The 12,150-nt window shown below is 46.6% G+C and overlaps 1 protein-coding gene across 1 annotated transcript in view; it reads left to right on the top strand.

Annotated features, from left to right (window-relative positions):
* Positions 1-11,041, top strand: part of LOC120738445 (endothelin-converting enzyme 2-like) — an 11,321-nt gene extending 280 nt beyond the window's left edge. Inside the window, exons 2-15 of the mRNA XM_040039688.1 lie at positions 17-81; positions 319-384; positions 470-658; positions 3,555-3,697; positions 4,599-4,713; positions 5,514-5,624; positions 5,718-5,816; positions 6,080-6,157; positions 6,530-6,633; positions 7,734-7,844; positions 8,229-8,296; positions 8,830-9,020; positions 9,098-9,193; positions 9,393-11,041. Of these exons, the coding sequence (XP_039895622.1) occupies positions 17-81; positions 319-384; positions 470-658; positions 3,555-3,697; positions 4,599-4,713; positions 5,514-5,624; positions 5,718-5,816; positions 6,080-6,157; positions 6,530-6,633; positions 7,734-7,844; positions 8,229-8,296; positions 8,830-9,020; positions 9,098-9,193; positions 9,393-9,569 (1,613 nt within the window). The 3' untranslated portion in view covers positions 9,570-11,041. The remainder of the gene's footprint in view (positions 1-16; positions 82-318; positions 385-469; positions 659-3,554; positions 3,698-4,598; positions 4,714-5,513; positions 5,625-5,717; positions 5,817-6,079; positions 6,158-6,529; positions 6,634-7,733; positions 7,845-8,228; positions 8,297-8,829; positions 9,021-9,097; positions 9,194-9,392) is intronic.
* Positions 11,042-12,150: the final 1,109 nt, after the last annotated feature.

The following is a 12,150-nucleotide window of genomic DNA, read 5'->3' as shown; positions in this document are numbered from 1 at the left end:
TCCGGTCCGTACCGAGGTCAGCCGTTCTTCAGCGTCGGAGTCAGCGCCGATCCCAAAAACTCCAACAGCAACGTCATTCAGGTGAAGCAGAAACACCTGGTGACACGTTCAGCCGATGATCCACTGAATGAACATCTGCCTCAGTCAATGTTTCCTCTTTAACTTAAACTATTTTTATTACTATTTCATACTAGAATACTTATGCTTCAAGCTTCTGCAGACGTGTTTGCTTTTTGTATTTGCCTGCGACAGCAGAAAGAGAAGCTTTCAAATGACTCCTGTGCTGTCACAGAGTCACCGTGTCGATCTCTTCTGCAGGTGGACCAATCAGGGCTCTTTCTGCCATCCAGGGACTATTACCTTAACAAGACGGCCAATGAGAAGGTAAGAATGCCTGGAGCGGTGTACCTCTTCCAGTGACATGCTGACTTTATTGAAGCTTAAATAGAATAAACCTGACTTCTTCCAGGTGTTGGTGGCGTACCTGGACTACATGGTGGAGCTGGGGATGCTGCTGGGGGGCGAGAGGAGCTCCACTCAGGCTCAGATGCAGCAGATTATGGACTTTGAGACAGGGCTTGCCAACATCACCGTCCCACAGGACCAGCGGCGAGACGAAGAGAAGATCTACCACAAGGTCACCATCGCGGAGCTGCAGGTGAGGCTGGCGTCCTGATTGGTTTCTGTGTCTGGTTACATCACGGCCCACTGTTACTGAAGGAACCTAGTGATGTTTGGCAAACATCTGAAAGACGTGAGGGTTCAGAGCCTCTCCTCCCACATTCTAGGTTGTTTCCTCTGAGGCTGGACAGGAAGTGAATCTTTACCTGTGTCCATCTGGCTCGTCACCGTTTCTGTTTTGAGCCGAGAGCTGTCATCGTTTGAGTCACGAGGTCTGAGTCTACGTAGAGTCGCAGATGTGAACGGAGGCTTCACTTTGTATTGTGTTTGATTCGCTGTCATGTTGTGAAACGGCGTCACATGTGCAGAATTCACTGTCAGCAAAATGTTTGCTGGAAATATTCAAAAAGTCACCGACAGGTTGAGAAAGTCAAAGAGCTTCAGAGACGCGTCGAGCAGACGCAACCTGACAGAATCAACATGAAAGCAGTTGGACAAAAGGTCAGAGGTCACAGGTGGTGGCTGTCAGGGGTGATGGAGACAAACGGACGGCCGATGTTCATCGGTCTTTATCAGCGTGACGCTTGTGTGCGTCCTCTTTCCTGCTGCTAACTGGGTTTGGGTTCATTTCTCTGATCTCAGGTCAGATTACAGCGTTTGTTCTGCAGCGCTCAGACCGTGCGTTTGTGTTTTCTCCTCGCGTTCCTCTGACGCGTCCTCCTGCCATCTTCGCGGTGGCCACAGTAATACAGCAGATGTGTTTCATCGTCGGCGTTGTGGCTCTGATGTCGTGGCGGCGCAGCCTGTCTGCTGCAGCTCTCTGTCCTCCAGGGCTGCAGATGCTTCAGGGGTCCCCATGGCGACCGTTGCCATGAGTCGTTGCTATGTGACTGCACCTCTGAGAGAGGGAGGGAGGTTAGATAACAGGTTATTATATAAACATGGTTGATGTGAAGATGGAGGAGACCTCAGCAGTCTGGACTCTTCCTCCTCACATTCATTTTAATTCTTTTATTTATTGTTTCACATGCTTTGATTTTGCTCATTGAAGCATCTAAATTTATATTTTTTGCACATTTTTTAATAGTTCTGTGAAAATGAGACTCCCGAGAAGCTGATATATTTTCTACAGAACAAAGAACAAACTCTGCAGGCTGTACAGTACTGTGCAAAAGTCTTGAGTCAATGTAAATAGGCAGAGTGATTTATTGAAACATGAAATATAGCACATGAGACAAAAACAGAGTTGGTGCATTTCTAATGAGCTGAAATTGAACGTTTGGTGTGAGCAGCTCTCTGTGACCATCTTCAGTTCTCCAGGTTTCTTCTTTGGATGTTTCTGCCTTCTGTTCCCTGTCAGGATGAGCCCACACTGCTTCAGTGATGCTGAGGTTCGGCTCTGGGCAAGCCCATCCCTGACCCACAGAAATGAAGCTGCAGCCAATCAGAAGCTTTCCTGTATTCGTGATGGCACTTTTCTGAGTTCATAAGTCATTGTTTTAACAAAGATCTCCAACACCACTGACTGACACGCAGCCCAAACCACGACTGAGCCTCCTCCGTGTTTCACAGACTCAGTGAGTGTGCACAGGCCGGGCTGCTGCGTGCAGGTAACACAGGAAAGAAGGTGAAACTGCTGATTTGTGATCTGTTTATGTCAGAGATGCATCTGTGTTCCACCTATGCATTGCAGAATTGTGGGGGTCTAGAGGCCCACTGCTCTGCTGTAGCAGGGTGAAAGGCGGGGTACACCTGGCCCCGTCCTCAGCCCGTCGCACAGTAATGCAGACGCAGAAACCCGTTGGTGTCCACGCCTACGGCCAGTGTGGGAATGTCACGTAGCCTCACACAGGACGGACAAACTCAATGACTTCAGCCGGCTGGTGGATCCAGACCCTGGACCCTGTTGCTGTGAGGACCGCTGCTCCGCTGTACACAACCCTATGGTGAAGTCATGTTGTTTAGGGCTGTGGAAACTTTACGTGGGCTTTGCTGATCGGAGAGCAAAACGTGTCAAAGCTGTGAGCTGCTGCTTTCTGTGCCATTGTCTTAAAAAAGCCTCCGCTCATTTGCTGTGGTGTGTTTCCTCCCCGCAGAGTCTCCACACTTCAGTTTTTGACTTTCTGACTGTTTGAAGCTGAAGCAAAGCAGACAGCAGGGATTAGCTTTCCATCTCTGCATCTCCCCCCCGGGTGGTGCAGTCTGCTCCCACACTGAGGATTACTGCTGACAGGCAGGCAGCCCTGTTAAAAGCCCCACTGCTCTTTCTCACAGACAAACAGGAGCTGCTAAGTTTGAGATGCGCATGAAGTCAGAGCCACTTTGCCTGTTCGCGAGTCAGTATTTGTGGAACGTAACTCCAAATTATTTGTGCAAAATTCGCAAATTTAAAATATTCGCTAATTATTTTGATTTTATTTTTGCGACTAAGTAGTAAGTTGTAAATCGAAATGGTATTGTTTGGGGTGTTTGGGGTGATAGCTTGGGTTATACCTGGTCTCTAACCCCGGCAAACACAGAGGGCTCGAGTGTAAGGCCTTTATATGCAGAGCAAACTGACAGTGTATCTACACCGTGTGCAAGCAAACACACACGTGTACATACGTGTGCAAGCAAACACACACGTGTACATACGTGTGAATGCAGATGTGCCTGCTGGTCTGCAGTGTCAGACTCTTTAAACACACTCTGATGTCTCTGCTCGCTCTTCGTGGTTATGTTTTTTATTCTTTCTGGACGTTAGCGTCTCCTCTGGGATTCTCTGTTTTACTTCCCTCCTTTGTTCTTTTCCCAACACTGTTATCCTCCTGACTGGCTTCACCTGCGTCTCCTTGTCCTTCTTCAGATGCTCCTTTGTCTCATTTTCCCCGTTGATTGGTTCATTGCTGGGGTCAGTTTTATTGTGATGTGTCCCGACGTCTCTGCCTTTCCAGCTGCTGGCTCCAGCCATCGACTGGTTGGACTACCTGTCGTCCTCTCTGTCTCCTCTGGAGCTAAACGACACCGAACCTGTCGTCCTGTATGCCAAAGAGTACCTGCAGCAGGTGTCGGAGCTCATCAACAAGACAGACCGCAGGTCAGCCGCTATCCACTGCCCCACCCCCACAGAGGTAACACACAGGTCTTATTGACATGAATTGTCAGACTGTGCTCTCATGAATGAAGTGCAGGTTTGAGCAGCTCCGTGACTCTCACTCAGAGTGAGACTCACATCACAGACACAATTAATCATTAACCAGCCAAATTTTTTGTCAGGTAAATGCATTAAAAACCTTCCCCGTCTAAAGCTTAAATAGGTGAACAACAAAACAGTAGTTAAGTTGTGTGAAGTATACCCACCGCTGTGAAGCCGGACATTTGAGCATAGGTGTCTGTGGGGACTGACCCACTGCTGCAGCCTGAGAAGTGAGAGGTTTAACTTTAGAAATATGCACAGATAAAAAAGCCAAATCACACTCCAGCTAAAGATACGGAGCTTAATAACTGTGAAACAGAAACTAGGGTGAGTACGATTTCTAAAGGAATAACTTCTCGAGTTCATTTTTAAAGAATGAACATCAAAAAATAATCAAACACTTATGTCTGTGTTTACGTGCATCTGGTAACACTCCTGTCAGCCCAAACACTATAAGCAGAACAACACTGACTGCTGAGTTCTGAAAGTTCTAAATTAAACCTGTACAAACTTCTTATTCACCAACATGTCCCACAGTGACGTAGTCCCTGGCATCCATCCTGCCCTGCTTGCCCTGCCCTGCTTATCCTACCTCTGCTTGCCCTGCCCTGCTTGCTCTTTCCCTGCTTTCCTGCCCTACCCCTGCTTGCCCTTCCCTGTTTGCCCTACCCCTGCTTCTCATGCCCTGCTTGCTCTGCTCTGCTCTGCCCTGCTTGCCCAGCCCTGCCCTGCTTGCTCTGCTCTTGCCCTGCTTATTAAATCTGCCTGGTTGGTGTGTAATGAGAAGTGTGTGTGTCTCCAGTCTGCTGAACAACTACATGATGTGGACATTGGTTCAGAAGAGTGTCGCCAGTCTGGACCAACGCTTCGAGAATGCTCAGGACAAACTGCTGGAGAGTCTTTATGGGACCAAGAAGGTACAGAAGCTTGAAATACTACTGCCACTGCTGCTGATACACTCATTAGTGTTACTACTGCTGCAACTGGTAATCCTGCTAATGGACCAATGTGTGTTTGGGTTATTGTGTTTCTGACTGGGACTAACGCTTTCTTTTTCAACTCCTTAAACTGATGGTGCATTCAGCTGGTGTCAGAATAACTGGAGTTGTAAGTTGTAATATGGTGTTTGGGTTCCAACCAGTCGGTGCCCTTCAAGTAGAGTGACCTCAGTTAGCTAGAATATCATTTATTTCAAGGAATGCTTAAAACAACCTGGAAACAGTGATCAGTGTGTTGTTTAAACATTCTGACGATAAAATACTGTGCATCGTGTTTAAAATTCATGTTGTTTTAATAACAACTTAGACACACACGAACACAATAAACTCAGAGCTGGTCTGATCATTACTAAGGTCATGTCTGAAACCATTCACTCGTCCTGTGGGATACAGTTTTGTTTGTTTTTTTTACAGTTTTTTTACTCACTGTTTTTTACTGGAAAGTACTTGGTCAGCCATGTTGTTTTTAAAGTACTCTATAAATAAAGTTGGATTGAATTGGTTAGCTCACGCTTAGTTTCATGTGTTATGCCAAGGAAGGAAGTGATACCTTAGTTGGACCCAACTGGTTCAATCATTCAGGACTGGTTTCAACAAGCAGCTGCTTCTTTATGCTAATACCAATCTGTAGCAGGTTAACTGCTTCTAACTGGTTGTAGACTCACCTGCTCTGGTCTAACTGGGCCTAGGAGTTTGTAACTGCATGTGTTTTATCGTAGTCCTGTACGCCGCGCTGGCAGACCTGCATTGGGAACACTGACGACACCCTGGGCTTTGCGCTGGGAGCGCTGTTCGTCAAGGCAACTTTTGACAAACAAAGCAAAGAGATTGTGAGTCACTGAGCCGGCCCTGCCTTCGGAAACTTCGTCATGAGGTCTGATTGAGGTCTGGTTAGTTTGAGCTCACTCGCTCATCTCTTACAGGCTGAAAAGATGATCAACGCCATCCGGTCAGCGTTCAAAGAAGCGCTAGACCAACTCAGCTGGATGGACGACCAGACGAGACAGGCTGCAAAGGACAAGGTCCACACAGACACACAAACACAGCGCATACGCAACTTAAAGTTTGTACCCTTGGGGTTTTGAAATGTAGGAGAAAGAAAATGTTGGTGGTGGTTAGGTTTACAGACGGGTTAGGCTACCTTAGTTGAGCTTAAAGTGCCCGGTATCCCATAATATAACAGTTTCACTGTAAATAATATCAACAGCACCAGGAAAAGAGGCAGAAAAAGGCTGATAACTAGGAAAAGGGTTAAAGACCGATTTGTCTGTGTGCTCCTCGTTAGGCAGATGCAATCTATGACATGATCGGCTTCCCAGAATTCATCCTGGACTCCAAGGAGTTGGACGATGTTTATGACGGGGTGAGTGAACACTGCTAAACATCGCTCGGTCCTCTGCAAACCAACCGAAGTAAGTGATGGTGGCTATCCCGCCCTGGCTCCCAGAGAGCCAATCAACAGCCAGACCAGGAAACACGAGACGTCACAGGGCTTTGAAGTGGCAGCACCAAGAAGTGCTCCAAGAAAGACGACTGGTGGTAATCAGTCGTCTGCACAGCACACACTGAGGGTTGAAACACTGTGAAAGCCGTCCTAAATCCGATTTAGGACATTTGCAATTAAATGTTTCCTGCAGACTCTGAATGTCAGACTCTAGATTCACGTTTGGGTGGTGCTGTGCTGCCCCCTGCTGTTCAACTTAATGTATTCTAACAGCTTGGGTCTGTGTTTCAGTATGAAGTGTCAGATGACAGCTTCTTCCAGAACATGTTGAACTTCTACAACTTCTCCTCTCGAGTGATGGCCGACCAGCTGAGGAAGACTCCCAACAAAGACCAGTAATGCACACGTGCACCAGTGCACACAGAGGTCACTAATACACGCCGACATCAGGAGGCGCAGCTACACAAATATACAGGCGCACACGTCACAGTGTAACGCAGTGTAACCATCAGTTTACATTATTTATATTATTTATTTTTTATATTATTTTACCAATTTAAACCTACACATCAAAGACTTTTAGTTAACAAAATGACAGGACAAGAGCTCGCATTAAAAACAGGGGCTGATGGAGGATTTTCACTATTTTATTTATGAGGTCAGAGGTAACTGTGCCCTCAGTCTGTGGCGCTGATTATGAGACTTAAGTCACAGTTTAGTTTCTCATGTGCACGTTTGGGAAAATGAATTGGCCGGCCCCGGTAAAGGTCAGAGGTCAGGTCTCAGAGAGAGCACACCTGTGGTTTAAACCTGACTTATTTGTAATGTGAGGTTTTAAACTGAAACAAATGCATTTCTCCCGTCGGAGTCTCGTATGAATGGTGTTACAGAAGCGCTGAAGATAAACACGGATGAGGTTTCCTGGTCAGGGACAGTCCTCCAGGTGACACCGAGCTGACTCTGACTGGTACTGAACTACACTGATGCTTCCGTCAATGTGTTAAACCGCGGCTGTAGGCGGGCCGTGTAAAATACCAGCTTATTCAGTATATTTGTATCATCTGTGTTTGGTACAATTCGTCGTTGATGACGAGATATCCCAGGACCAAACAGGATCGATGTACATGAGGCTGACATTGCTCCTGTTGGAGCTGATTTTTGCAAAGGGGAGAAGTTATCTTTGTAGTTTAGCGCAGAGCTAATCCTGTCATCAGATGGACTGATCATAAGGCCCACACTGTTTTGAGCATATGTGCAGAGTCGTAGTGGTTTTTATAGATCTACCAACAGATTAGCTGGTGTTTGTGCTGGAAGAGCAGCTCTGGTTCACATCACAGCTGGTCAGTAACTCGTCTTTGCTGACACTTTGTGAATACGATCCCTGAACATTTATACAGTATGGCTGGACCGCAGATTAACTCCTCTCCCTCCCCTTCCTTTCTCTCTTCCTCTCCTCCTCCTCCCAATCCTTTCCTTGTTTCCTGTCCTCCTCCAGATGGAGTATGACTCCTCCTACAGTTAATGCCTACTACATGCCCACTAAGAACGGCATCGTCTTCCCTGCTGGGATCCTGCAAGCTCCCTTCTACGCCCACGACCACCCCAAGTCTGTTTACCTCAGTATCTACCTGTCCATGCGTCTGCCTGTCTGTCTTCACATGTTCTTTTCTTCAGCTTTCACACTCTTCAGGATGCTGTTTGCTCTTATTGTTGTTGTAATGAGCTCTGCTGACTGTAGGGGGCGCTGGCAGGACTTTAGACTTTCAGTTTGTGGGTGTGGCTTAAATCATCACTGAGTTTGGGCATAAAGTTCTGATTAAGTGCTGATCCGGTCATCCGCACCGTGTGTGTGTGTACTGTAAATATATAAAAATACTAATTATAAACTTTATAAAACGTGTTTTTTATAAAGAGCTTCCAGACCAATCGCAGCTGTTTCTGGACTCGGTGTGTGGGTAACGTTTTGACTGCTGTGTGTTTGTGTTTTCAGGGCACTGAACTTTGGTGGCATTGGGGTGGTGATGGGCCACGAGCTCACGCATGCCTTTGATGATCAGGGTGAGTTTCACTCCAGGTCATATTTGATTCACTGCGCTCAGTGTGGGCGTGACGTGTGTTTATTCTGAATTGGGGTGATTATTAACGGACGGCTGCAGACCTGGCGGCCGACTGTCGTTCCTGTTGTGCGGCTTTGAAGTCTGATTGAAGTCGGCTGCCCGGGGCGCACATGCAGCTGACGTGTTGTGATGTAAATTCAGATTTGTCCACGTGGTCTTAAAAACAGGCAGGCGTGGGGACGGACCCTCACGCTCACCGCTGGACTCATAGATCTGGGTTAGATTAGACATTTGAGGTGACTAAGAAACCTGTTTGTGTGCCAGTAATTCCATAATTTACCTCAAAATGAACTAAACAAACCTAATGAGCTGGAACTAAATCATGTTTAACGGGAGCTTAAAACAGGCTCAGGCTCCAAACTGCCACGAAAACAGGAGCGTGAAACATTAAACAATTGGAGAACCACAGACGGTAATCCTGATTACCTCAGGAAAGTACCAACACAGCTGCAATGTGGTCCTTGTGTCCATCAGGTCGTGAGTATGATAAAGAAGGAAACTTGAGGCCGTGGTGGCAGAACTCGTCCGTGGAGGCGTTTCGCCAGCGGACCGAGTGTATGGTGGATCAGTACGGCCGCTACACCGTCAACGGAGAACACATCAACGGAAAACAGACACTCGGAGAAAACATCGCCGACAATGGGGGGCTAAAGGCCGCGTATCACGTGAGTAGGAACACAAACCGCTGCAGCAACAGGTCAACACCTCCCACTAACCCGCGTGTTGATGTTTTCCTCCTAAGGCCTATCGGTCATGGATCCAGGGAAACGGAGATGAGAAAAGACTTCCTGCTGTCAACCTGACCAATGACCAGCTTTTCTTCGTTGGATTTGCCCAGGTGAGACGCTGCAGACAAACAACGAAGCTCAGCTATTTGTTTTTTTCAGTTAGAGATCTAGACCGCCAAACCTAAATGGGATTAGTCCATTCAACTCAGAAAATGTCAAACGCCATCCGTTTCCTGTTACCGCTGGTGTCCCCCAGGGATCTGTCCTCGAACCTCTTATAATAGTCGGATTTCTGTTCGGTTCTTTTAGGTGTGGTGCTCAGTTCGGACACCAGAGAGCGCTCACGAGGGCCTCGTGACCGACCCCCACAGTCCTCCCCGATACAGAGTCATCGGCACGCTCGCCAACTCTCCGGACTTCAGCCGCCACTTTAACTGCCCCAAAGGGACACCCATGAATACGGGGAAGCGCTGCGAAGTCTGGTAGTCAGACCTGAAAGGACCAGCTCGGGGTGGTGCAGGAACGGGGGGGGGGGAGTCTGTCAGCTGACGGGTTGACGGGCTCGTTAGTGTCTTAATTAGAGTTCAGGTTCTTTCATGGGGTGGGGGGAGCAGGTGTAATCTTCAGCTTCAGTTAATCTGTAACTTGGTGACGATCAGACTTACTTCCTGTCTGGAAACTAAACGGACTCGGTGGACGTCACACAGACACGAAGGACTGACGAGGAAGAAGAAGCCACGTGGGCGGTGTCGATGATTCCTGCTTTTATCACGTTATTGATTCATAGTGTTATTAATGGGCTTTGGTTTGTGTGTGCGTGTGTGTGTGCGTGTGTGTGTGCGCGTTTTGTCCGTTGTGTGAAAGAGCTCTATAATTCCACCCCCTATGACATCACTGTGATGACCTCATGCAAAGTTGAACTGTTACATAATCAGTCATGGCTGTGTGTGTGTGTGATTGGCCACTCAGTTATTGAGGAAGCTGTCGTCTGATTGGCTGGGAGGTTTTCAGTTTTAGGGGTGTAGATTAGGATTAAGGAGCGGGACGAGGGTTTCGTGGGTTATTTATGAGGTTTTAAGCATTTAAAACACTTTTTCTCGGATTTATCTCCTCGGTCCGTTTCTCGTGTATATAATCTGTCAGAAATGTCGAAATTGAATCCACGCTGTAACCACTGTTTCACACTAAATTAAGACAGACGTGACATATTTTAAAAGGTTTTCCATCATTTTGTAATCTATTACAACCCTTTAATGAGTCTGTCGAGGATTGCCTTAAAGCCAGCGTTATCTTTAGGTAACACAGAGCATAGCTCACCTTCCAGTTTGCACAGTTTAACCGACTCACTACGTTAGCGCTCTGCAACCACTAAGTAACACACTGTTATCAGGAGACACAGCCTCACTTCCAGGTAAAGACCAGTGTCAGTGAATCAAACAGTGAGTAGAGAGGAAACAGCTTAAAACCAAAACCTGATCCTAAAACTGAGTTTGGAATTAAAATTTCAAAATAAAATGCCCTCCAAACACAATCCTGTCTATGGTCTATCTCACAAAAATAGATGATTTATTTGCAGTGTTTTGGTAGCTCATCTTTATCAGGTAAAACGGTGAACCTCTGAACATCTACCACAGCGGTCTGGTTCACATGCAGCTCCACGTCACCAGTTTTCACCCATTTGCCAACAAAACAACTTAAAACAGAAGAAGTGGGAAATATACACTGGTGGGTGAAACTGGAGGTGTGGAGTGCGTGGACCGCTGGTGAAATGGTGGATACTAAGAGCTTAGTGACACAGGAAGTAGTGGAAGTCAATCAAATTTCCCAGTTGTATTTGTTTCTAATGTTTTATAATAACTCAAGTTTGCTGTTTCAAACACTAGTTATACAAAGAATCATAAATATATAAAAGTATAATGAAGTAAAGCTCACAGGACTGCATTTCAGATACAGTTTGTGCAACCGGTGAAAACACAAAACTGGAACACTTTATAATGAAGCTAACATTTGCAGTCACAATGAAACTACAAAACTAAAACATGATCTCCACGATGAGCTAAGAAGCTCCACATACTCCTAATATACTAGTATAGATATCAAGCCACATGCAGTCATGTTTGTAGCCTTTGGATTTTTTTATCGGTGCGCGGGGAATGTGATTGGCTGTAAGCTTGCTGATGTCATGGCTTCTCTTGTCACAAACCATTTGCCTGATCTGTGAACGAGTCAGTGAGCAGGAGTCTGTCCTTGGAGCTCTGCATCTGTCCCACTCTTTCATTTTTTGAAATAATCGGCTGCTCACTGAGCTCGAGGTCTGATGTGATGTGAGGGTGGCGTGAAGTTCAAAATGAGACTTTTGGTGTATAAATGGGTTCATCATCAGACCTCGGCAGTAAACAGCTGGACCAGGAGTGGGATTACCTTTAGAAATACTCAGAGTAGACATAAATATGAGAGACAGACTGTCGAAGTTAAAGATCCAACACACGTTAAACCTTCATTCGTTAAAGAACTGACGACTTGGTACCTCAGACTTCATTACCAACGATTCCTTAAAACATGGCTGAACTTTAGCTCCCGCCCAGTGCAGGCACATGACTCTGACGACAGGTGGCGCTCTCGGCCCGCTCACCTGAACCACAAGCTTAATATTCACGTTAAAGTCAGTGTTGTGATAATAACCATACACTGTGTATTGTCAGTGTTTGTGCATGTGTGGGTGTGCGTGTTTTGGAGCGTGTGCCGGCTTCGCCTCCCCCTATGACATGACCGTCCAATCCTACGCAGCTCCCGTGTGTGACGTCTTTGTTCTGCAGAAGAAGAAGAAGCTGCCTCCGGCGAAAGATGTGTCTGGGTGCGTTTGCGTGTTCTTGTATGTCTATTGTTGTAAGGACGATTAAAAACGTTGGTTCTCCACTTTGGGACAGATTTTCTGAGACCCTTTAGAAGCAGGGTTAGGTTATGAGTTGGGGGGGTGCATCGCATCTACAAGGGTCCTTGTGTAGGTAGATGCAATGAAACAATAGACAGACAAGTGTGTGTGTGTCAGGAGTCAGAGCTGTGTAAT

Source organism: Simochromis diagramma, unplaced genomic scaffold, assembly GCF_900408965.1.
Source record: "Simochromis diagramma unplaced genomic scaffold, fSimDia1.1 OVJJ01000031.1, whole genome shotgun sequence".
Lineage (NCBI taxonomy): Eukaryota > Metazoa > Chordata > Actinopteri > Cichliformes > Cichlidae > Simochromis > Simochromis diagramma.
Note: the sequence above shows the minus strand (reverse complement) of the source record. Positions and strands in the feature narration are given on the sequence as shown.